Genomic DNA, 24,469 nt, shown 5'->3' with positions numbered 1-24,469 from the left:
TGACCATAAAGATATGGGTTTATTTCTGGACTCTGTATTCTGTTCCATTGATCTATGTGTCTGTTCTTATGCCAGTTCCAGAGATGTTTTCTCATATAGATGTTCTTCACTACTGTGGGCTTCTTTAAAAGTATTGTATATTTGCATAAATGAACATTACAGTTATGTCTAATTTTGACAGGCATAATGTCTGGGTAAGGAATTTCTCTCTATAATATCTCATATTACCCTTCTCGTTTTATTGGTCTGCATGAAGAATTTTTTTTTAAGATTTTATTTATTTTTAGAGAGAGAAGGGAGGGAGATAGAGAGAGAGAGAAACATCAATGTGCGGTGGCTGGGGGTTATGGCCTGCAACCTAGGCATATACCCTGGCTGGGAATCGAACCTGCGACACTTTGGTTCGCAGCCCGCGCTCAATCCACTAAGCTATGCCAGCCAGGGCGAAGAAATTTTTTTGTTATTGTTTTTGAGATTTTGAGAAGTTCTTGATCACTACTATATAAAAGATGATTCATTTAAATTGATTTAATTGACCTCCTTCTGAAATATCTGTTATCTGCATAATAAAGCACTCCAAAATTTAGTTGCTTAAAAGAACAACCACTTTATTTTCTCATGATTCTGCAATCTGAGCTGAGCTCAGCTGGGCAGTTCTTCAGCTGGCCTGGCTGGTGGGTGCTTGCATGGCTGAATTCAATTGGCAGGTTGTTTGAGGATTGGACTTGGGTAAGGGCACTGGAATGATTAGGCCTCTCCATCTCCTTGTGGTCTCTCCATGTGATTTCTCCAGCAGGGTAGCTGGACTTCTTACCTGGCAGCTCAGGACCCCCCAAAATGAAAAATCAGAAGCTTTAAGGCTTTCTTAATGTTTATGCCTAGAGCTGGCACCACGCTACTTCTGCCAAATCCTATTCACTAAAGCTAATCACAAGGCCAGTTCCTATTAACAAGGAGGTGACTGTTCGAGGATATGAATACTGGGATGCCTGGTTCACTGGGGCCACCAACGTGACAGACTCTGTAATGTCCTTACATGGTTCTTTCTGTGAGAGTTTAGGAATGGCCCACTCCTTAAATGTATCTGTAAACATCTTTAAATTGCTCTCTTTAATAAATGAAATGCATGATGTCCTATCCCTTTACATTTTCATGTTACAAATATTTACAATCTACTGTCTCTCAATTAGCTTTGCCCATGGTGTTGTTCACTGAACAGGAATCCTAAATTTTGATGTGATCAAGTTTATCAAGTTTCCATCTACGGGTTGTGCACTGGTTGCTTATGAAGAGTTTTCCTACCTTTCGGTCACAAAGATATTCTCCTATATTTTCTTCTCTTAACTTTATAATTTTACCTTCCACAATTATGTCTTTAACCCTAGATTCCACCTTTACATGCGGTGGTAAATAGGGGAGCTTTTCCATTTTTCTCCATGGAGTGAAGTTTTCTAGACACCGATTACTAAACAATCTACACTCCCATCGTTGATTTGTGGGACCTCCTTAATTGTATCTTAAGGTTCACTATATAAATGGGTTTGTCTCTGAGCTCTGTTCCTTAGGTTAATTTTCAGTTGATCAGTACTGAAATGTCTCCATTATATGGACTTTTTGTTTGTCTTAATATCTAACAGGGAAAGTTTCCATTCTTTCCTCTTCCTTTTCAGAGTTGACCACTCCATTTATGGACTTTATTTTTCCATTTAAACTTTGGAATTCATGACATTCCTCAAAGTATCCAGCGGGAACTTTAATTGGGCTGTATTGACATTATAGATTAATTTAGGAAAAATTGTCACCTTTGTAGTAACATACTATATCCCCTTTTATCTAAGTGTATGAAATGTTTATTTAGTTCTACTCTTTTTGTTTAAGTTAAAACTTTAAAATATTTTTCTATAGAAATCTTCTGAATTCTTTGTTAACTTCTAGAAACTTTATACTATATTGATTCTGTTCCTACAGAGAATGTATCTTATTTTTCATTTTCTTTTCTAGTAGATTACTGTTATTATAGCAAAATGCTTTTGATTTTTATACACTTACTGCTTACCTTGCCACACCCTTATTTTCATCATTTATTGATTCTACTGTTTTTTCTATTTAGGTAATTATAATTACCTACAAATAAGGAACTTTTTCTTTTTCCTTTACAATAATTACACTACTTTTTTCTTTTCTTTCTTTTTTTTGTTATTGTTGCTCCCTATTTCTCCTTTATTCATCTTGTACCAGCTACTAGCTGGTTTTCAGGAAAAAAATGTGGTATTTCAAATATACATAGAACAGAGATAAAATAAAGTACACCCATGAACCCACCATTCAGCTTAAGAGACAAATTATAGGTACAATTGGAGTCCTGTGTATACTCTCCAATATTTCCTGCTCCTCCCTCCCTCATCAGGGGGAACCACGGTCCTGAATATGTTTCCATCATTTCCAAGAATGTTTTCATACTTTGCTAATTATCTTTAATAAATAAAAAATGGTTCAAGTGTGTTTTTCCTGTGATGGCTGCAAAAACATCCTGTGTGTATAAGGGCAAATTCCTTTTTGTTTTGTTTTGTTTTGTTATTTTTTAATATATCTTATTGATTATGCTATTACAGTTGTCCCATTTCCCCCCTTCATTCCCCTCCACCCTGTACACCCTCTCCCATTCACTTCCTCGCCTTTAGTTCATGTCCACGTATCATGCTTATAAGTTCTTCAGCTTCTACATTTCTCATACTATTCTTACCCTCCCTGTCTATTTCCTACCTACAATCTATGCTACTTATTCTCTGTACCTTTTCCCCATCTCTCCTCCTCCCACTCCCCTGTTGCTAACCCTCCATGTGATCTCCATTTCTGTGGTTCTGTTCCTGTTCTAGTTGTTTGCTTAGTTTGCTTTTGTTTTAGGTGTGGTTGTTAATAACTGAGAGTTTGCTGTCTTTTTACTGTTCATATTTTTTATCTTCTTTTTCTTTGATAAGTCCCTTTAACATTTCATAAAATAAGGGCTTGGTGGTGATGAACTCCTTTAACTTGACCTTATCTGAGAAGTACTTTATCTGCCCTTCCATTTCTAAATGAAAGCTTTGCTGGATAGAACAATCTTGGATGGAGGTCCTTGCCTTTCATGACTTGGAATACTTCTTTCCAGCCCCTTCTAGCCTGTAAGATCTCTTTTGAGAAATGAGCTGACAGTCTGATGGGAACTCCTTTGTAGGTGACTGTCCCCTTATCTCTTGCTGCTTCTAGAATTCTCTCCTTAATTTTAATCTTGGGTACTGTAATTATGATGTGGCTTGGTGTGTTCCTCCTTGGGTCCAACTTCTTTGGGACTCTCTGGGCTTCCTGGACTTCCTGGAAGTCTATTTCCTTTGCCAGAATGGGGAAGTTCTCCTTTACTATTTGTTACATTTTCATTCTGTTGCTCTACCTCTTCCCCTTCTGGTACCCCTATAATTCAGATGTTGGAACATTTAAAGATATCCTGGAGGTTCCTAAGCTTCTCATTTTAATTCTTATTTCTCCATTCTTTCCTGTTTGGTTGTTTCTTTCTTCCTTCTGGTCCACTCTATTGTTTTGAGTCCCAGTTTCCTTCCCATCACTATTGGTTCTCTGTGCATTTTCCTTCATTTCTTTTATGGTAACCTGTATTTTTTCATCTAATTTGTGACCAAAAGCAACCAATTCTGTGAGCTTCCTGATTACCAGTGTTTTGAACTGTGCATCTGATAGGTTAGCTATCTCTTGGTCACTCAAAAGGATGAGTTCTGGGGCACTGATTTGTTCTTCTGTTTGAGCCATTTTTGGTGGAGGGGGAGTCTGGTCGCTCCTGTTACAGTGAGGGGTGGAGCCTTAGGTGTTCACCAGGGCTGGGCACCCCAGTCACTAGATTGTGGTGTTGTATGTGAAGGCAGGGTTGAGAGGGAACAATGGCGGTAGCTCCCTTCTCTGTGGGACCTCAGTCCCTTCACTGGGATCCTTGGCTGTGTGCTCTGCCCTGCTCCACAATCGCCACTTTTTTGGGTCTGCCAGCTGTCACTTGTGTACTCAGGGTCCACCTGCTGCAATCCTGCACACCCCAGATGCCTTACGCACTCCCAGTTGCCTTATGCACCCAGTTCTCCCTGTTCTCTGTGCCACGCCCTGCGCCCAGCTGCTTGTCTCCGCCCCTCCTACCGATCTGGATAAATGGGTCTATTTCAACGTCTTGGCTGTCCAACTTCCATTCAGATAAATTTTCTATCAGTTCTGGGTGTTATTCTGCCTCTAAATTGTTGTTGTTCCAATCTTGGTTGTGCGTGGAGGAACGGTGCGTCCACCTATGCCTCCATCTCGCCAGAAGTCCTATACTACTTTTTTCTTTTTAAAATAATATTCACCAGGATCTCCATTAATATGTTAAACAGCAGAATTTTAGTTCTGGGTGTTATGGATGTGATACTTATTTTTCTATTCTTTAGTCTTTGTCTTTTTAAGGAGACAAAAAAATGTATTTTCTTCTATACACCTCAGGCACCCTCCTTGATTTATTTCTATTCTTGAGGTCTTCCTCTAGGAATTTTTCAAAGTAGGACTGTTTTAGGTAAAAATATTTTGAGGCCTTCTTTACCTCCCAATATTTTTTATTGTGACTTCAGAGTTAAATGACAGTTTAGTTGGATATAATAATTCTAGGCTTAAAGTTCTTTTCCTTTAATATTTTTAAAATGTTAAATCAGTTACCATTATATCCAATGTCGTTTTGAAGTTTGATATAAATCTGCTTCTTCTTTGTTGGTAACCTACCTCTCCTCTTTGAAGACATTTAGAATTATGACTTTAAAATTCTCTGTAAATGTCTTAGATGTTTTTCCTTATCTACCCTACAGGATTGGGAAGAGAGTGAGGCAAGTAAGAAGGCTAGGGTGCAAAATTCAAGGAGGCTCTCACTCCCAGGATCATGCAAGCACCCCTTAAATTGTGCATCCCACCTGCCTCACTTACTCCTGGCCCTGCTACCTGTGTGGTAATCTGTGAGCCCTCTCAATCTGAGGCTTTTGAACTTTAATTCTTGGATATTTATCATCATTATTTCTTCAAATATTTCCTTCTCTCTATTTCTTCTTCTAGGTCTCCTGAATTCTAGCATTGGTACTTCTACTGTCTGTGTCTCTTAGCTTCTATTTTATATTTTTATTTTTTTATCCTTTCCTGCTGCCTTTTGGGAGAGTTTGTTAGTCTGATTGTCTACCTCATGAATCTTGTTATTTATCTCATCTTTTAAATTTTAATTATTTTTATTTCTAATATTTCACATGATTCTTTTTTATGACCACTAATTCTTGTTTCATAATAATACCTTCTATATCTTTGAGGATATTTGTTACGGTTATTTTAATTCTTAGTTCCTAGATTCTAGTAATCTGCTTCGCATAGTATATATTTTAAATTTTGTTGTCTTTCTTTTATAGTCCAGGGTGTCCAACTCGCTGCAACCAAGGATATGAATGTGGCCCAACACAAAATCATAAATTTACTTAAAACTTTTTTTGCTCATCAGTTTTTCCATTTTTGTTAGTGTTTGTGTATTTAATGTGTGGCCCAAGACAACTCTTCTTCTTCCAGGGTGGCCCAGAGACCCCAAAAGGACACCCCTGTTGGTCAGGTTCCCTGAGGGGAATCAGCAGCCCTGTGCAGGCAAAGACTAAAGACAGGGACTGGCTTGTGTGCCTCCCATTGAATTTCAGGAAAGAAAGTAAGGGTCAGACTGGAGAGCATCAGTCCCCATGAAACGATGTTGACCATCTCCAATTGTCACTGCTCTAGACCAGTTCTCAGGTCAGCACTCTGCTTCTTTCCCCTTTAAACCCTTAAAAAGAGTTTAAGCATCACTGAGAGGACATCTCTTGGCATTTTTCACCAGCACTGATGGTTGCTAGGGGAATGGTGAAGGAAATCCCCAAAGGGGCAGCACACACCCTTTTTTTGATCATCTTCTTACCCAAAGGGACTTCTGTGCCCTTCTGATGTTATTGAATTGACAACAGATGGCTAGACAGTTTCTGCCAGTTTTTGCAGTTCTGCAGCAAGCAGTGATCTCCCCAAGGCAATGTGTGGGAAAGTCAAGAGCAGATTTCAAAAGCTTTCCCCAACCTATTCTCCGTTGGCTGCACCTGACCTCCCTACCCTCCTGCAAGCTACTACCAACCCTTTATAGCAGTTCACTAACACCTCACAGATTTTGGTAGTTCGTCAGGTTCATGCTGCTTCTCCCTTCCACAGCTTCCCCTTTTGTCAGAACATGGAAGAGCTGGCCCCTGCCTGACTCTGACCCCAGCATCCTAGAGACTTTGTCTTTAATCCTCACAATTCTGAAAGCAAATTACTTCTATTCCTATTTTTAGAGAGGATGGAATTGAATCTCAGTGAAGTTAAATGACTTTGTTCCAAGTCACATAGCTAGGAAATGTGGTGAAGCTGAAATGGGAAAACATGTCTATCTTCTTCCAAAGCCCAGGCTTGGGGTACTTCATTAACCCTTCCTGATTAAGACCTCAATTTAGAGCTGCTTTATGTTACTTAAAAAGTTATCAAACTGTGTTTCTGAAAACACTGATGTCCTGTGAGCTGGTCCAAGGCATTCACCCAGAAACTGGTAGTCTTTTTTCCAATTGATGGAAAGAAGTAGTTACGGTTAGAATTTTCAATGTTAGAATTTTCCACAAATTTCTATTAAATCTTTGACACCTATTGTTCTTTTGTGTGCTAGCAAATCTGAAGAGAAAGATAATGATTAGGTAGGAAATGAGTTTTGAATATCTGATCTCAATTGGAAATCAAGTACATGTTATCAGTTAGCATTTTGTTTTTTACCAATTAACTGGGAAAAGATTGTTATTTCATATCAGGTAATATATATTTGAACACTCATCATTCTTGCTAACATTAGTTTGTATCAATGGTTGAATACTTAATTGATGAATTCCTAATAAATGTGCATTTACCAACATATTTTTCCTTCATGTATATCCTCCCGAATTTTAAAGACATGATTTAAAATTTTAAAATCTTACATTTAACAGTTAACTCATGCACACAGTACAAAATTCAAATGTTACAGTGAGAGTGAATCCACCTCTATCATTCAGTCAGCTAATTCTCTCTCCATACAAAACCACTCTTGCCAGTTTCTTATCATTTCATAGATATGGTAGGTGTACAGAAGGTCTTATGTACATATATTTTTTAAAGATTTTATTTATTTTTTAGAGAGGGGAAGGAAGGGAGAAAGAGAGGGAGAGAGACATCAAGGTAAGGCCACCTCTCGTGTGCCCCCAACTGGAGACCCGGCTAACAAGGCAAGCATGTGACCTAGGCTGGAAATTGAACCAGCGACTCCTTGATTTGCAGGCCGGCACTCAACCACTAAGCCACACCGGTGAGGGGTTATGTACATATTTTTTATAAAATGGGGAATTTTCAAATTTTGGCTTAATAGAATTTTATGCCACTAAATTAGGAATTATCCTGACTTCTTACATAACCTTATATGCTAAAAATAAAGTGAGTTTTAAAAATTATTTAAATACTAGCTCTGACTAGCGTGGCTCACTGGGTTGAACATTGTCCCACAAACTGAGAGGTCCCAGTTTGATTTCCCATCAGGGCACATGCCAGGGTTGCAGGCCAGGTTCCTGGTTGGGGGTGTGCAAGAGGCAACTGATTAATGTTTCTCTTGCACATCAACGCTACTCTCTGTCTCTTTCTCCCTCCCTTTCTCTCTGTCTAAAACTAATTAAAATCTTTAAATATTATTTAAAGTACTAAATATAGATTAGAGAGACCAATATAAAAATCCCTATTTGCCCATCACCCAGGCTGATTATTTAAAAGTCTTGGTTTAATACTCTTACAAATTTTCTGAGCTCCTGTCAATGAGAAATGAAAAGAATTAGGTTTTCAACTGCAGCAGCCCCAGGGTCTTCCAGTTTGTTCTGTTGGTGTTAGCTGGGAACAACTTATGCATACATTTCTCATAGCCTTTCCAGGAGTAAAACTAAGTTGAAAAATATATTGTACTTATGCTTTTCTGAAAACTTTGGTTGGTATCTGTGCAAGAAGTATACCTAACAGATTTTTAAAACATTAATATTAGTTTTTAAATTTCTAGTAATTGCACATGTGGGGCTCATTTGGTGGGTTTAATTTGGTTCCTTTCATAGAGAAATAATCCATTGCATTTATTATTTAGATATATGTAAGTGACTTGAATGCTCAAAGGAACTTAGTTTTATTAGCACTTTTTGATGAAGCATAGATATTATGAATGCTGATTTTATATCCACCCACAAATGTAATTTTTGTCCAGACTTCACAAATCTCATTTTTTTCTTAGTTCCACTTGCCTGTCCTGATACGTCTGCAGAACTTCAAAAGAATTTTATAGAATGCATATCTTTTATACACCAATATGATGCCCGGAAAACTCCCAATGAGCCTTTCAGGGGCAAGGTGAGACAATATTTAGAATCAATTATTTAATACTTGAGAAAGGGATATATTTACATGAGAACTAAATTTAAACCTTTTCAAACCATAATCACCTTTCTCAAACTCTATTTAAACAAGTTAACATGGTTACTAATAGGACAAAATCTCAACCATGCCATAGATAAAACTAAGGAATGATGTCATAATTTTGGATCACAGCATTTGGAATGTGGTTTAAATAATTCAAATCGTTCACTTTCAATACCAGCAAAGCCGCTGTTTGATAACTTTTGATCTGCTCATGTGTGTGCTGCAGGAGGATCAAACAGAAATGTAATAGTCAACTGCTGGATTTTTCCCAACTGCGAATGTTTGTTTTCATGTTTCACTGTAGCTAAGTCTTTTGTTGGAACTAGTGGACATTTGGGATGCACTCATCAATCCTTGGGTCTATGGACTGTAGTTTCTATTGTATCCCTAGCACAACCCAGACAGGAAGTCATGAAAATTGATAGGGATAGACTTACACAGTCCATATGACAGCAAAGTTGAGCATGTGAGATAGTGAGACACTGCATCTCTGACTTTCTGCTTTTCCCTTCCTGTTCATTTTCTAGGGCACCCTCCTTTATAATTCGTTTAAAAGGTTCACTAGTAATTATCATGGGTGAAGAAGCAGAGAGCTAAGTGCCTGAATCACCAGGTCTTGATCTAACACATGAACTCATTCGCATTTCCAGCAACTTGTGCTCCCTGGTTAATGTCAACTTTGTTTTCCTTTCCAGCGACATGGAGTCTTCATTCAGAGAGAGATAAAGCCAGGGAGTAGGCCAAGAGTCCCTAAGGGAACAGAGGTATTACTAAATGCTCCAGGGTCATGCTCTTCAGAACAGTCCAAAACAACAGAGAAAGGAAATTCAGCAGAAAGCAAAATGATCTCACCGGGTCTCTGCCTCTTCCGACAAAATCCCCAAGAGCTGTTAGAGACTAAAACTCACTTATCAGAAACAGACGTCAGAGAGGCAGCCAAGGCACGCCCTAGAAGTCCTGAGAGAAGGGAGAAGATTGCAGAAGTCTTTCAAGCAACTGCAGTTGTTTGAAATCACCAGGCACAGTCCCTCAAGTCCACCAATAAAAAGTTGGGATAAATTAACTTCTTGAGATAAAGATACAATCCTTGGAATGCAGAGAAATTTCACAGTCATCATATAGGCCCTTGCAGTTGCTTTTTCTCTTAATAATAACCTCAGAACATACAATTTACATAAATGGGAAAATAAAAAAGAGACAATTGCAACATACCAAAATTTTAAGAGAGTGGTCTCTAATAGGTTATGGATTATGAGACATATTTCTATATCATACTATTTTTCAAAGATTTTATTTCTTTTTAGAGAGGGAGAAAGAAGGGTGGGAAGAGAGAGAGAGAAACATCAATGCAAGAAATATCAATTGGTTGCCTCTCATAGGCGCCCTGACTGGGGAACAAACCTGCAATCCAGGCATGTGTCCTGACCAGGAATCCCAGAGACCTATTGTTTTGTGGGACAACACCCAGCCAACTGAGCCACACCAATCAGGGTTCTATGTCACATTATTTATGAATAAATATTATTAACTTGTTAAAAGACAGGCCCTTTAGATAGTCATTAGTTATGGCTCTGGAATCAAACAAACCTGGGTTGAAATTTGGGCTCTGCCATGTATGAGCTGTGTAACCCTGTGGGTAAATTACTTAATCTCTCTAGACTTCGGTTTCCTCACCTGTAAAATTAGAATGATAGTGACCTCATAAGTTTATTGAGCATGAGATTATGCACACTGATCTATCAGTGACCCATGTAATCATATCATGACTATTACTATAATTAAATTTCAATTTAAGAAGAATGTTCTTTGGTAAATTTAACATTTCCTTATTCTAAAACTCTGAATCCCTCTATATGTAATTAAGAGTGTGAAAATCTTAGGACATCTCTTCCAGTATAAAACACACACTCAATCCAAAGACATATGGGTACTTAGAATATCAAAATGTTTTCTAAATTGTGTTCTATATTACTTAGATCATTTCTGGCACTGACTCAACCTTTGCTTTTTTTGGGTGAGTTTAGTGTGGTTAATTCTACCAGCTATTCTGTTTGGTACATATGGTGTGCCAGAATGCATCTACGAGAAACTATATGTTGCACACGAGTAGAGGTAGGTAAAGTATCCCTCTGCTGGCAAAAGAGTATTTACAAGCCCCGCCAAAATGTCCATGGAAACATACCAGTTGCACACTATTATTTGTACTATCAATAAGACTGCAGGTATATCTGTATTTCTTTTTCCTCCACTACAGAAATTTTAACAGATGACAAACAAATACCATTATTATACATTTGTATGTTGGGGTTGTCCAGTTCTTACATAACATATTAAGATTAACAGTGAACCCCTTCCATCACAGACACCTTGAAGTGCTGGGGAAAAACAGAAGCAACAAACAAATGTGTAGCCAAGCTCACAAAACAGAGAAGTCCTCATGTTCCAAAATACGGAACTTATTAGCGTATCAGTATATATCTTGAAGATCTTTCCTTGTCAACACATGTAGACCACCTTATTATTTTAACACCTGCATAGTATTCCATAGTATACTCTATTATATACTCTATAATTGGAGCATAAGAATGCAAACTTTGGTGCATTTGTAAAAGAGCATAACAGTTGTTAGCATACACAGAGAGAGGTCTTAAAGGCTAGGAATTTGAGTTTTAATCTGCATTGGAACATCAATGGAAATTTATGACATCCAAAGTAGAGAGTTGGGATTGAAACCTGCATGAAGCTAGATCCCTCAAATAGCTGGCCTATAAGGTACAAGGCAGACTAGAACTCTACTCATACAACCAGGCAGACAGCAAGAAAGTTTGCCTCTGCCTGGAACTACAGTTAGTGGATAAAATCTTTGTTAGAAAGTATAGTCTCAAGCTTGTGCCATATTCCAGTTTGGAGTTTAAATTTATAAGTAGGACATCTCATGGGACACAAAATCAACATGAAAATCCTGCTGGTGATAACACTAAGGTACTTGACAACACAACTACAAAACTCTATTTCCACAACCCACAGAAAAAAACAGTCCCTATTAAAGATAAGGTCACAAACGAAAACTACAAATCACACAGAGAAGATCAAACAGAGTATTGCTCTGTTTGCAATACAGCCAAGAGGATGATTCAAACCTCAAAAGTGAAAGAATTCAAACACGTGCACTTTGAAGGTTCTTGTCTTTCTCCCACTCTGGAAAATTTTATTCTCCAGCCTTTTCAGTTATTTCCATCCCTTCCATTCTCTCTTTTCTTTCCTTCTCGAACAGCTACTAGCTGAAATGGTGGAAAACTTGAATTTATCTTCTACGCCTCTTAACTTTTCTCTCATTATCCTTCTCCTGGTATTTTATCACTAAACAAGGCAACAACCCCTTAACACTAACTTTCTACTAATTTTCTTTCCAGCCATGTCCATTACTATGCCAGGCCATCTATTGAAATTTATAAAATTTTAGTATTCTATTTTAAATTTCCAAGATCTATGCATGCTCCTTAAATACATAAGACCTTTCCTACAATATAGATATGGCAGCCTCTCTTATCCCCTTAGAATATTGTAAGTCTTTTGTTTCCTCTCTTAAGTCTACTAAGTTTTGTTTGTTCAGTGCAATGCCTCATTTTCTTGGTATTGTACCTTTTTCTTCAATGTTCAGTGAATCTTGGTTGTATACTCTTCTTTGATTATGAGATTTCGAGATCCCTGTCAATACAAGCTGTTTCTGTCCATTATGGCCTGACTTTGGAACAGGGTTGGGATGCGCCGTCAGACAGGACCTGAGGACAATTTGTCTGATAGGGTCTCTGGTCCTCCTGGAGGTCCCAGGGACTCAGGCACCACCTTGCTTTTTCAGACCCAGAGATGATTCAGTTCCCACCATGGCTGCCCGGTGCTCAGCACAAGCAGCACAGGGAGGGGATGACTGATTTGCTGCTCCACATGGTGTTTCTTAATTTCTCAAACTGATAAATGCCCCGAGTCCCTTCTACTTCGTGATACCCATGGACTCTCAGCCCACCATTCCTAAGACCTACTTCCACGGCAGCCGTCTCTACACGGGCCAGATGTGGTTTCCTTTAGTTTTGTTCCTGCACACATTTGTTCTTGTAATATCTTTAATTAGTTAAAAATGTGTTTCTTCTGACAGTAAGTTTCCCTGTTTCTCAATGCTACTAAACTCTTTTACTATCTACATCCATCCATAGGTATTTTCCTGAGAGTTAGTGGGCAATAAACAGTAGATGTGTGTATCTGCCTGCCATTTTGAGTCAATCTCTAGTTTCCTTTTAAGTAAATCATTTGCAAACTTCATACTTCCACCATCAGCAAATAAATTCTCTGCAGTAGGCCTCACAGTTTACTGACAAACCTCACAGAACTGACCTTTTTCTCAGAGAATATGTTTTAGAGAGCGATAAAGGGTCTGGTGCCAAATAGCCTAGTTAGTGGGCCACTGCCACAGGCTGTGTTGGTGGTTCTCAACATTTTCAAAAAAAAAGGACATCTTTTCTGCATTAAAAAAATATTTATGGTCTCTCACAAAACAGTAATAAAACTCAGTATCCATTGTTTGAGAAAGCACATAACAACAAAGTGCGATGATGATTTCCAGGTTCAAGTCTTTGTTTTTAACTGCTAAGGGTATCTCTCTATGATGAGTTTCATAGTCCATTGAAGTTATAATGGCCTGTCAGTACAGATAGCGCTCTTATATTTCACAAGAAAGATGTTTTTCAAGTACAGTAATTCCCTTATTAGGTATTGTAATAGAATAATAGCCTTTACCAAGATACAGAATTTTTTTTCAGCTTACCAAACCAAACCAAACAAAAAACATGATCTTTCATTTAATTTAATATTTTTAAGAATACCTTAATGAATGTGCTAATGGTTTTCAACCCTTAATATTGCTATTTCTAGTACCATAAATTTGTATAATGTTTTAAGCTTTAAAGCATTTTCAAATCTGTTATCTATCTCATTTGATCCTTATAATAAGCCTATGAGCAGAGCAAATAATAATATGACAATTTTATAACTAAATGTAGACTCAGAGAACTTCAGTGATTTCCCGAAGTTTGCAGTTAGCAAGCAATAAAACCAGGACCAGAATCTTAGTTTCCCAATGCCTAGTCCAATTCACCTGTATTTCCAAATGTCAACCAATGGGACAGTGCTGGCCCATTACAAATGAAAAAGCAAGGCCAGTATAAGAAGTATCAAGAAAATAATTCTAACACTTTTATTGAGATGTTATCATTTTACTGCTTTTGGGGACTTAAGATGCCCCTTGTGCTACTTCTTAACACTATAATGGACTAAGTCCATTTGGGAAGCACCTGTCATTCCTAACACAGATTAAAATACAACAGAAACATTTGAAATGTACAAGTAAGCACTAAAATAAGAAATTGAAATCCTTGAGTGCAAGAAATGAAGGGGTCACTAAAGTAGTGAACAAGAGGTCAGGCTGTACAGGCAACTGGAGAAATGGAATCTGAAGTTGAACTTAGGGGCAGGGGTTTTAACAGCTGAGCTGGAAGGGGAGATGAGGCCTCATGTGCCATGGAGTTGGAGCTGAACAGAGAGCCAGGATGCGAGAAGAGCTTTGCTGCTGTGAGAAGGACTCTAGAATATCTCCTCCCATTAGCCTGAGAATGTGGGGAGAAAGTGAACTGATTACCACTCAGATGACATACCTCCCAAACTGTACACAGGAGTGGGAGTCAAATGTGCCTTCATGAGCAGTGCCAGTTTCCAAGCCAAGAAAGCAACAGAAAAACTAGTTTGAACCAGGGAAACATGAAGGACCCTGGTAAATATGAAACTGCCCTATAATAACAAACACTTTATAATCCTGGGTGCATGAGCCTCATGGAAAGGCACACCCACAATGAGATGCCATATATAGTTACACACACACATATGCAAGAAGAAAAACTTTTAGAAAGGGAGTTAGCAGAATTCACACCCCAAGAATTACAGGCAATAGAGCAAACAGACTATAACATAGACAGGCATAAAAAGATTCAAGACATAAAAGAATAAAAACTATGTTGAAAAGTCAGAATACCATAAAAATAGGCATATAGGGGGTGCTATAGAAAATCTAGAGGTAAAAATATATAATTTTTAAAAACCTTAACTCAGGCAATATATTGCTTAAGAGAAAATATGCAAATTGGAAGACAGGTGAAGAGACCTCAGAGCATACAACAGAAAAAGATAAAAAAAAATCCTAAAAAGAAGAGACACAAGGAATAGACTGTTACTAAGAGTCCCAGAGGATATAATAGAAGGAATATGAAGGGGAGAAATATGAAATAGAAATAGCTATAACAGAGATTACTACTTGTTACCAATAACAAATATCTCCTTCTGCCTTATTAATGGAATCACCCATTTTCAACTGGGAATTGGCTGCCTCAAATAAAAACATGATTTCCTGCTTCCCTTCAAGGTGGCTTGACCAAATGACTCTGTTATGGGATATAACCAGAGCAGTCTGCGCAACTTCCAAAAGGGTCCTTAAAGAGAGCAACCTGGCCCTTCCCTATACTTTCTCCTTCCTAGTGACTGGAATAGAGATGACATTATTCGAGCAGAAATCTACTTGCTAAGAGTGGTAGGTCAGTAAAATAGAAGGGTCCCTGAGCCCCTGATGTCATTAAACACTGCCTGGATTGCCTAATTTATGTGAGAAATAAACTATCTTGTGTAAACCACTCTGATTTAAAGAGGTGTTTTTTTTTTTCAATCATTTGCAGGAGGCCCTAACCCTAAAGTACACAGTGATTGAGAATTTTCTAGGATTAATTTTCTAGGATTTTCTAGGAATTTTCAGTTTGAAGGAGCAAAGTGAATTCTGAGCTAGAAAAATTAAATTAAATCCACACATGAACAACAATAGTGAAACCACAGATAATCGAATGCAAAGAGAAAAACCTTAAAAGCAAATCAGAGAGAAAGCTTCCTACTTGTAAAGGAAAGACAATCACAATGGCAGCAGACTTCTCAACAACAGATTCAAGAAGAGAATGGAGTAATATCTTAAAGATGCTGAAGGCAAAAATGGTCAACACAGACTTTCATCCTTAACTGAACTATAATTCAAGAATGAGAACAAAATATGGATGATTTTTCAGACATACATAGATTAACAGTGATAGCAAGTGTTAATATAATATAATTTTACCAGGCACTGTTGTAAGTGCTTTGTATATTTTAACTCACAGTGTTAATCCCCACCCTCTGACATGCCTGATAACTACCCTCTGGGAGAGATCATATTAATATTAGCACATTATAGATTATGGCACTAAGATGCAGGGAGGTTCAGCAACTTGCCCAAGGTCAAGCACAGGCATTCTGCTCCGGACTCCATGGTGTTCATTATTATGCTCTCCTGCTTCCATGACTAAGAGAGTTAGTTACAAATCTCCTTTGAAATAACTACTAGAAGATGCCATTAGAAGACTGATATTGGACCTGAAGAGAAATTAGAGGATATAAGCAGAAAACAAGGCAAATTACCAAATCACATTGATTAAACTAAGTTTAAACCTACAAAAACTTTCTTTTGTGAGATGACTCTGATTTTAGATATCAGGACATTTTTTCCTTGCAGTGTCTTCCTTTGGCAAAAGGAAACATTTGACAATTCTCTGTCAGTTCCCCCAAAATTGTGATTTTGGGAATGATTTTCCTGGTAAGTGAAGTCACATAGTCTGGAAGCCATTGGTTCGATTTATTGTGCAACAAAAGTTGTGCTTCTTTTTTCTGAAAAAGCAAATTCGAAAGGGCACTTACTAATGTGTCAAATAAAACATATTTATTGGTAACAGAATATTTTGTCGGGCATTCACAGTCATGATGCAAGAGCAGGCTGCATGCAACGATTAGTGAGAGTCACTGTTCTCCCAGAAACATGCCCCAGCCACGGGTGTGCCATAAATCAAAATGTAAAAAAAAAAAAAAAGGAGAAAAAAGCCTTTGCACCACAGAAATTCATTGCTAATGTATTAAGATTTATGGAGAGAATGCTTTGGGTTGATAAATTATATCAGGATGATCTACAATACTCCAGCCAGGAAGGTAGAGCCCAGAGCTGCTGCATTCCCACCGAAGTCAAAGGTGGACAACCATGCTGAACACCTCTGGAAGAGCGAATTTCCTCATTACAACATTTTCTCCAAGGGATGCTGTCAACTATCTGGTTTCATTCTGTAGCTGGAGGATGCCTAATGTTTTCCTCTGAAATAATCTCATGGATCACATGACTTCCTCAGTCTCTAGTTCACTTTGCACTAGAAGGAGACACCCAAAAATGTTCCCCAGGCTTCTTAGCTCTTTGTTTCACAATCGTAAGCAAATGAGTTGAAGAAATGTATGACCTAATGTCATTTTTGTGGCTATATTCTTAATGGTAGCTCTCACAGAAATTAAATTTCTGATTAAGTTCTATAAAAACAGTTTCATTTTCCGGGTGCTTTTGGTTTTTGTTTGTTTCTTTATAGCACCAGCAGCTTCAGTGTTTTTTGTTGTGGCTGGAGTTGGACATAGAAGGTATGTTTAAGGGTCAACCTGTAGTCAAAATTCCCTTAGCCCATGACATCCAATATACACAAGTTTGTGTGTAGTGATTCCTACATACACTAAAAATGTCACTGAGCAACAAGAATGAAAGGAAATCCCTATTAGAAATCTGCCTGCCTGTAGGATTTATACTGGGTCTCTACAACCCTAACACACTTGTGTAGTAAAGGATTAACCTTGCTCAAGGAGAGGCCTGGCCTCTGCCGTTGGCTCCGTAAGGTAACTTCTAAGACCTTGGAATATCCTGCATGATAAGAGTGTCTTCGTTTACCTGGGGGTCTTAGGCCATGCCAGATGGTCTATGTGAACCCATGTGATTTATTGTGGGGGGTCTTGGCCACACAGTATTAGCTTGAACTCTGGAGAGGACAGAGACTAAGGTGGCCATGCAGGCGGTCAACCGTGATGACACGGCTAAGTTCAGTAAAAACTCTGGACAGCAAAGCTCAAGTAAGCATCCTGGCTGGCAATATTCCATGTGTATCATCACATATTACTGAGAGAAGTGCGCGCTGTCTACAGCTCCACTGGGAGAGGGCAACAGGAAACTCATGCATGGAGCTCTCCTGGACGCCGCCCCGTGTGCCTCATTCCTCAGTTGATTCAAACATGGGTCCTTTTGCTATAATTAATTATAACCATAAGTGTAAGAGCTTCAAGTGAGTTCTATGAGTCCTTTTAGCAAATTATCAAACCTGAGAGTCCTCTTAGGGACCCTTGAACTCACAGTTGGTGTCAGAGTGAGGGCAGTCGAGGAGGCTCTAAGACTTTGCAATGCTGATTTATTTGCTGTGAGGATTAAGCAAGCTAATGAAGTACATAGTGAAACTCCTGGGAAATGTGGAATCTCTCACTATATTAGATGGAGTTGAAGTAGTTGATAGGAGAGGTTAATAATAAATTGTATTTGTTTAGCTCTAAAAATGTTCCCAAGTATTTTCAATTAAGAAGTTCTGAAAACTTTATGGACAAAGTATTGATTTTACTACAATTAATCTTGGTTTTGGTACTATGAAATGGCCAAAAGAAGAACTAACTACATTAATCATTAAAACTCTCATTTATTTAATCAATCCTAATAAAGGACATTTAAGCCTCAGACTGGCGATCACTATTTTTGGCCAATGGTATAACACCCTCCCTTATGAACTTCTTTTAACTCTTCCCATAGCTTCCTATGTAATTCCCTTATTAAACTTTCCTCATTTGTCCCCTACTAGTGGCACAATTTGATGGTTGGCCCTGACCCATACGGTGACTGGCACTAAGGCCATATGTATTAAGGAATTTTCTTAACACTGAGCTCCAAGTTAAAACTAAGAATTGATTAAAGGTGACACTTGAAATGCATTCATCATCCCTACATTTGGGGTTTTATGATATTCCTCTTGGGTTGAGCCTCTACCAAGGAACATGAAAAATATGCCTCATTATTGGACACTTTATTACTTTCTCACTTCCAATCACTGAGGAACAATTTCTAACACCTGTGGCTTCAGTGATGGGAATTTTTGCTCAGTATATCTGTCTGCTACTATAACCTCGACAATCACCAAGATGAACTCCCAAGGAACTACTCTGCACACCTTTTTGTTTGCCAGTAACCTGCCTCTATATCACAGGTGGCAAACACAAGGCCCACAGGCCGAATCTGGCCCTCCACCTTGTTTTATCCAGCCCAGCACCTTGTTTCTACCCAGCAGCAGTGCTGAGCTCTTGCTTAACTGTTCAGGAGTAGTTACATTTACACAGTCCTAAAATTACATTCAGCCTCTTTGAAGGCAACCATGAAGCTGATATGGCCCTGGTGAAAATGAGTTTGACACCCCTGCTCTAGATGTTACCTTAAACTCAAATGTCCTCAGAGCCCAGGCAAGTATGTGAAGACCATGGGTAGAAATAAGGCAGTGGTATAAAAATCAAGCAGTTCTGACTCCTGGTATGTCAGGGTAAAGACTTTTGCAAATCCACTCTTCCATAAAGGAAATTAGAACACTGGAAAAAATTGTCAAAAGCAACTGTTTCAGAACTCTGGAAATTAGTTCAGAAATTAATTCAGAACTCTTCCCACAACTGGAAGAGCATTGATTCAATAAAAAATGGCTGAATTTCTGGAAGAACAGTGAGCTTTGTGGTGTTTTAATTTTGTGATATTCACTCAAAAATAGGTTAAATACTTAGGAATTAATTTAACAAAAAAGTATAATAATTTCACACTGAGAACTATGAAATATTGTTAAAAGAAATTAAAGACTATGTAAATAAATGGAAAGCTATTACATATTCATGGATTAGAATAATTTATATTGTTAAAATGGCAACACTCCCCAAACTGATTTACAGAGTCAACACAACAACCTGTATTGTGTCAACACAACACAACAGGCACTCAGGTGCCTTTTTTTTTGCAGAAATGGAAGTTGATCCTAAAATTCATGTAGAAATGTAAAGAGCTCAGGAGAGCCAAACAATCTTGAAAAAGAAGAACAAAGTTGGAGGACTCACAGTTCACAATTTCAAAACATACTACAAAGCTATAGTAAGTCAAAGCAGTGTGGTACTAGTATAATAAACATATAGATCAATGGAATTGAATTAAGATTCCAGAAGTAAACTCATACAACTCTGGTCAATTCATTTTCAACAATGCTGCCAAGCCAATTCAACGGGGAAAGAATGGTCTTTTCAACAATGGTGCCGGACATACTGGGTAACCACATGCAAAAGAATAAAGTTGGACCTCTTCTTTACGTCACACAAAACTCAATTCAAAATGTACCTAAATGTAAAAGTGAAAACTATAAAAGTCTTTAAAATAAAACATAAGTATAAATCTTTATCCCTTGGATTAAGTAATGGTTTCTTAGATATGACACCCAAAACACACACACACAGAGAAACAAAGGAAAACACAAATAAGTTGGACTTCAAAATTAAAAACTTGTGCTTCAGGGAACACTGTAGAAAATGTGAAAAGTCAAACCAATACAGAAAATATTTGGAAACATGTAAGAGATTTGTATCCAAAACATATAAACATCTCATAAGCTGAACAAAAAAAAAAGCCCAATTCAGGCAACCTAAGCAGGCACTTTTCTCAAGAAGACATACAGACAGCCAACAGATATATGAAAAGATGCTCAACTTCACTAGCTATAAGGGAAATGCAAATTAAAACCACAATAAAATACCCCTTCATACCTGTTAGATTTCCTATTCTCAGTAAGACAAGAAACAACTTGGTGAGCATGTAGAGGAAAAGGAACCCTCATATACTGCTGGTGGGAATTAAATTGGTGCAGCTTCTATGAAAAACTGTATGGAGGTTCCTTAAAAATTAAGAGTAGACCATCTGACACAGGAATCCCTCTTCTGGGTATCTGCCAGAAAAATTTGAAACACTTATTTATAAGATATGTTCATTGCAGCATTATTCAAGATAGCCAAGACACAGAAAAAATATAAGTATCCTTCAATGGATGATTGGATAAAGAAGAGGTGTACATATATAGAACAGAATACTATATAGCCATTAAAAATAATGATGTATTGCCATAAGGGGCAACATGGATGGGTCTTGAGGGTACCATGTTAAGTGAAATAAGTCAAACAGAAAAGAACATGGGCCATGTGATTTCACTCATATGTGGGATATAAAACAGAAATCAATAAGCAAACAAACTCATGGACACAGACAATAGTATGGTAGTCACCAGAAGGGAAGGGGTTTAGGGGGAGAATAAAGAGGGTAAAGGGGATCAAATACATGGTGACAGAAGGACACTAGACTTGGATAATGAGCATACAATGCAATACACAGATGATGTACTACAGAATTGTACACCTGAAACTTATAAAATGTTATTAACCAATGTTGCCCCCAATAAAGTTAATTTAAAATAAAAGAATTATATACCATAAGAAATACCCGATTTAAAAAAGGGGGCAAAGGATTTGAATAAACACTTCTTCAAGGAAGCTATATAAATGGCATATAGACACAACAAGATTTTCAACATCATGGGGAAGAGGGAAATGTAAATCAAACCCACAATGAAATATCAGTTCACAACCACTAGGACGGCAAAATCAAAAAGAGGACAAGAGTGTTATTGAGGATGTGGAGAAATTGGAACCTTCATTCATTTCTGGTAGGATTATAAAATAGCGCACCCACTTTCAAACATTTTTGCAGTTCTTCAAAAAGTAAAGTTGACCATAGAGTTACCATATGACCCAGCACTCCCACTCACAGGCACACAAATGTCATAGCAGCATTATTTATAATAGGCAGAAGAAAGAAACAACCCAAGTGTCTACCAGTTTGAGTGAATGAACAGAAGGCAGTATATCCATCCAATGGAACATTATTCGGGCAAAAAAAAAGGAATAAAGTATGGATACATGCTACAACATGGATAAATGTTAAATAATATTATGTTCAGTTAAAGACACCAGATGCCAAAGGCCAGAAGTTGTATAATTCCATTTAGAGCAAATGTCCAATATAGGCAAATCCATAGAGACAAAAAGTAGATTTGCAGTGGCTAAGGGCCTGGAGGCAGGAGATGGGGAGTGGACAGTAAGTGCTAATGAGTTCAAGGTTTATTGCTGAGGTGATGAAATTGCTTTGCAATTAATGGTAAATTTTTATTGTATGTGAACTTGTATGTCAATAAAGTTGTTAAAGAGAGACAAAAGGTGGTGCTTGAACCCATAACTAACAATGGAATCCAGGCTCCTTCTAAAAACACTGTAGTTCAGAAATATTGTAAATATAGGGTTCAACAAATAAAGTACCACTGCTGTCAGGTTAAGACCTTAGGCCCAAGGTGTCCACCAGCTCACCCTGTCCTCCCAGCTCACACTGTCCTCCCAGCTGGGAAGGGGACCCACAAGGGAGGGGTTTTCCCACGGAAGTGGGTTACACCTCTTGTCTATTACTCCCTTTGTCTCTTACATGTAGGACCTGGTCAGGAGAGCCCCAGGAGTGAACTTGGGGCATTTCCTTAACCATGTTACACCCTGCTCTGATGCACCCTTCCCTTACCTGGAACTACTCATTCCAACTCAACTCCAGTAGGATGGCTCAATCAAGACCAGCTCAACTGTCCTTCCAACCTTCTTGGAAACCCTGATCCTCTGAAAACCAGGCCCGGCCTCCTCAGGAGCTGTCCGATGACCCTAACGCTCCTCACTCACCTCTGCGCTGCACACTTGGCGCACATGAAGCACCCCTGGCCACAGGAAACTTCAACCATCACACCAGGTCACGGAATAACATTCCTTTCACAAAAAGCACTTACATCCTCAGCTTACCGAAAAATAAAATAAAATCGACCAAGAAAACTTTCGAGAGCAGTGTGTATGTGCGTGTGCTCGTCTGTCTGAAGTGAAATGAGCCTAGACTTACAGACATTTTGACTTGTATCATCTAACAGTAATCCCCTCTCAGGGGGCTAAAAGAAAAATGCTGAAAATCTCTAACAGCTTGGACCAAACACGGAACCAAATACTGAAAAATCTAGTTTCCATCCCCAAGACAGGTCACCTCATCTATATAAACATCGGTTTTCTAATCCATGAAATGAGAATGATTCTATTCAGTGCTAAGTCACGGGTGATCTTAAGGATCAAGCTGGAGAAGAGAATTGATTTGAAAATGCTTTAAAATTTATAAAGCAGCATACAGATGTGGGGTTTCATTATCTCATCTTCAAAGCCATGATCCTATGAAAATTTTAACGAGCAAATAAAAATGTTTGTTTAAATAACTAGACCACTTCCATGGTTTAGGAAAGGAGGGTTTTAAAGGAAGAAAAAAGAATTTTACCAAATGCATTTATTTAATTTTTTCTTTATTTTTGTGCGTGTGAGAGGCAACCTATTGATGCTTCTCTCTCACATCAATGTTTCTCTCCCTTTCTTTCTCCCTCTTTGTTCTTTAAAAAAGTTTTATTGTTGTTCTAGCACCATTGTCTCCACTTTCCCCTCATCACCATCCCCCACCCCACCCATCCCCACCTCCTACCCTCAATCCTACCCCACCTTGGCTTTGTCCAAATGCATTTATTTTATAATATATATTTATACATTTTTTAGATTTCAATGTAATTATATTTACATTGAAATCTAATTACAATGTAATTATATTTACATTGAAATATATAATTTTATATGAAATATATAAATATATTAAAATATAATTATAGTATTATAAGTATGAAACATATTTTATGATATAAATATATACATATATTAAAATTTTTCTTCCCAGGCCACAGGGTAGTTTGTAAATCAACATCTTGCTGACATTTCTCGCACACCAGTCCCACCACAGCTGTTATTAGAGTTGCCCAAAGAACTCACTGAGTGCAGTGCAGGGCGTCCCACCACAGAACGATCGAGTGGGGTGTTCCTGTCTTCATCTTGCTTCTGCCATTATTGTCAGTAAATCCACACAGTACAAAAACAGTAATTCTATCCTACTTTAGTCCTATGTTATATTTCACTGCTTCTAGCTACCCCTCCCCAAAGTCAAAATTACATTTTCAGATGAGGCAGAGAGAAAGGAGGTAGAATTTCCTACCACCTCTACAAGAATGGTGTGCAAATGGTGAGATGTGAATTATAGAAAGTACTCTGCATATTCCTTTGAAAGAACATTACACATATTAGTTGTTGATTTAGTGCTTAAAAAATGTAAAGAAGAGCGGCAGATTTGTTAACTCGGACCTCATAGCTGAAGAGATGTTTTTTGGCTTTGCCATCCAGGATCCCACCCCTCAGAATCTGACTTGGGCAGGAACCTAAATAGCTTCTTGGAAACACACACACATCTGTTAGAGTGCGTCTTCCTGCACTGACCCCAGTCAGCTTCAGCTGTGGGGAAAGGTGAAGAAGCCCCATTGGTCTTTAGAAAAATAAAGTTCTGTTTCAGAGGCCCTTTCCTTTGTGATGTGGGTGGAGAGGAAGCCTGGGAGGCCAGCGGGCTGGAACCCACAAACAGCAGACAGGGTTCCTGACATTCTTGGGAACTTCCTGAAAGCCCTGAGAGGGGAGACTCGCTCCCTGGAGGGGACAGTCTACCCGGAGCTTTAGCCACGCCCAGGGCCACCCGCCAAGTGAACTTTTTATTGTTACCAAATGTCGCTCCACCCAAGGCAGGATTTTCAAGGATTCCTTAGATGAATGGGAACTTCTGGTTGCTCCTTGTTTTCTGAAGTGCGTTATGGCAGGCATTTGATCTGTTCCTGCTTTGTAATTCAGAAAAAATTCCTTAGGGCCTGGACTGTGACCTTTAACAGAAAGC

General features: G+C 38.3%; 1 protein-coding gene across 1 annotated transcript in view; it reads left to right on the top strand.

The window, feature by feature from the left end:
- CUNH2orf73 (chromosome unknown C2orf73 homolog) overlaps positions 1–9,659 on the top strand; it is a 30,925-nt gene extending 21,266 nt beyond the window's left edge. Inside the window, exons 4-5 of the mRNA XM_045827187.1 lie at positions 8,372–8,487; positions 9,252–9,659. Of these exons, the coding sequence (XP_045683143.1) occupies positions 8,372–8,487; positions 9,252–9,566 (431 nt within the window). The 3' untranslated portion in view covers positions 9,567–9,659. The remainder of the gene's footprint in view (positions 1–8,371; positions 8,488–9,251) is intronic.
- Positions 9,660–24,469: the final 14,810 nt, after the last annotated feature.

This window comes from Phyllostomus hastatus, unplaced genomic scaffold (assembly GCF_019186645.2).
Source record: "Phyllostomus hastatus isolate PE091 unplaced genomic scaffold, TTU_PhHast_1.1 phas_scaffold_78, whole genome shotgun sequence".
In the NCBI taxonomy this organism is placed as follows: Eukaryota; Metazoa; Chordata; class Mammalia; order Chiroptera; family Phyllostomidae; genus Phyllostomus; species Phyllostomus hastatus.
This window is presented reverse-complemented; position numbering and strand designations above follow the sequence as displayed.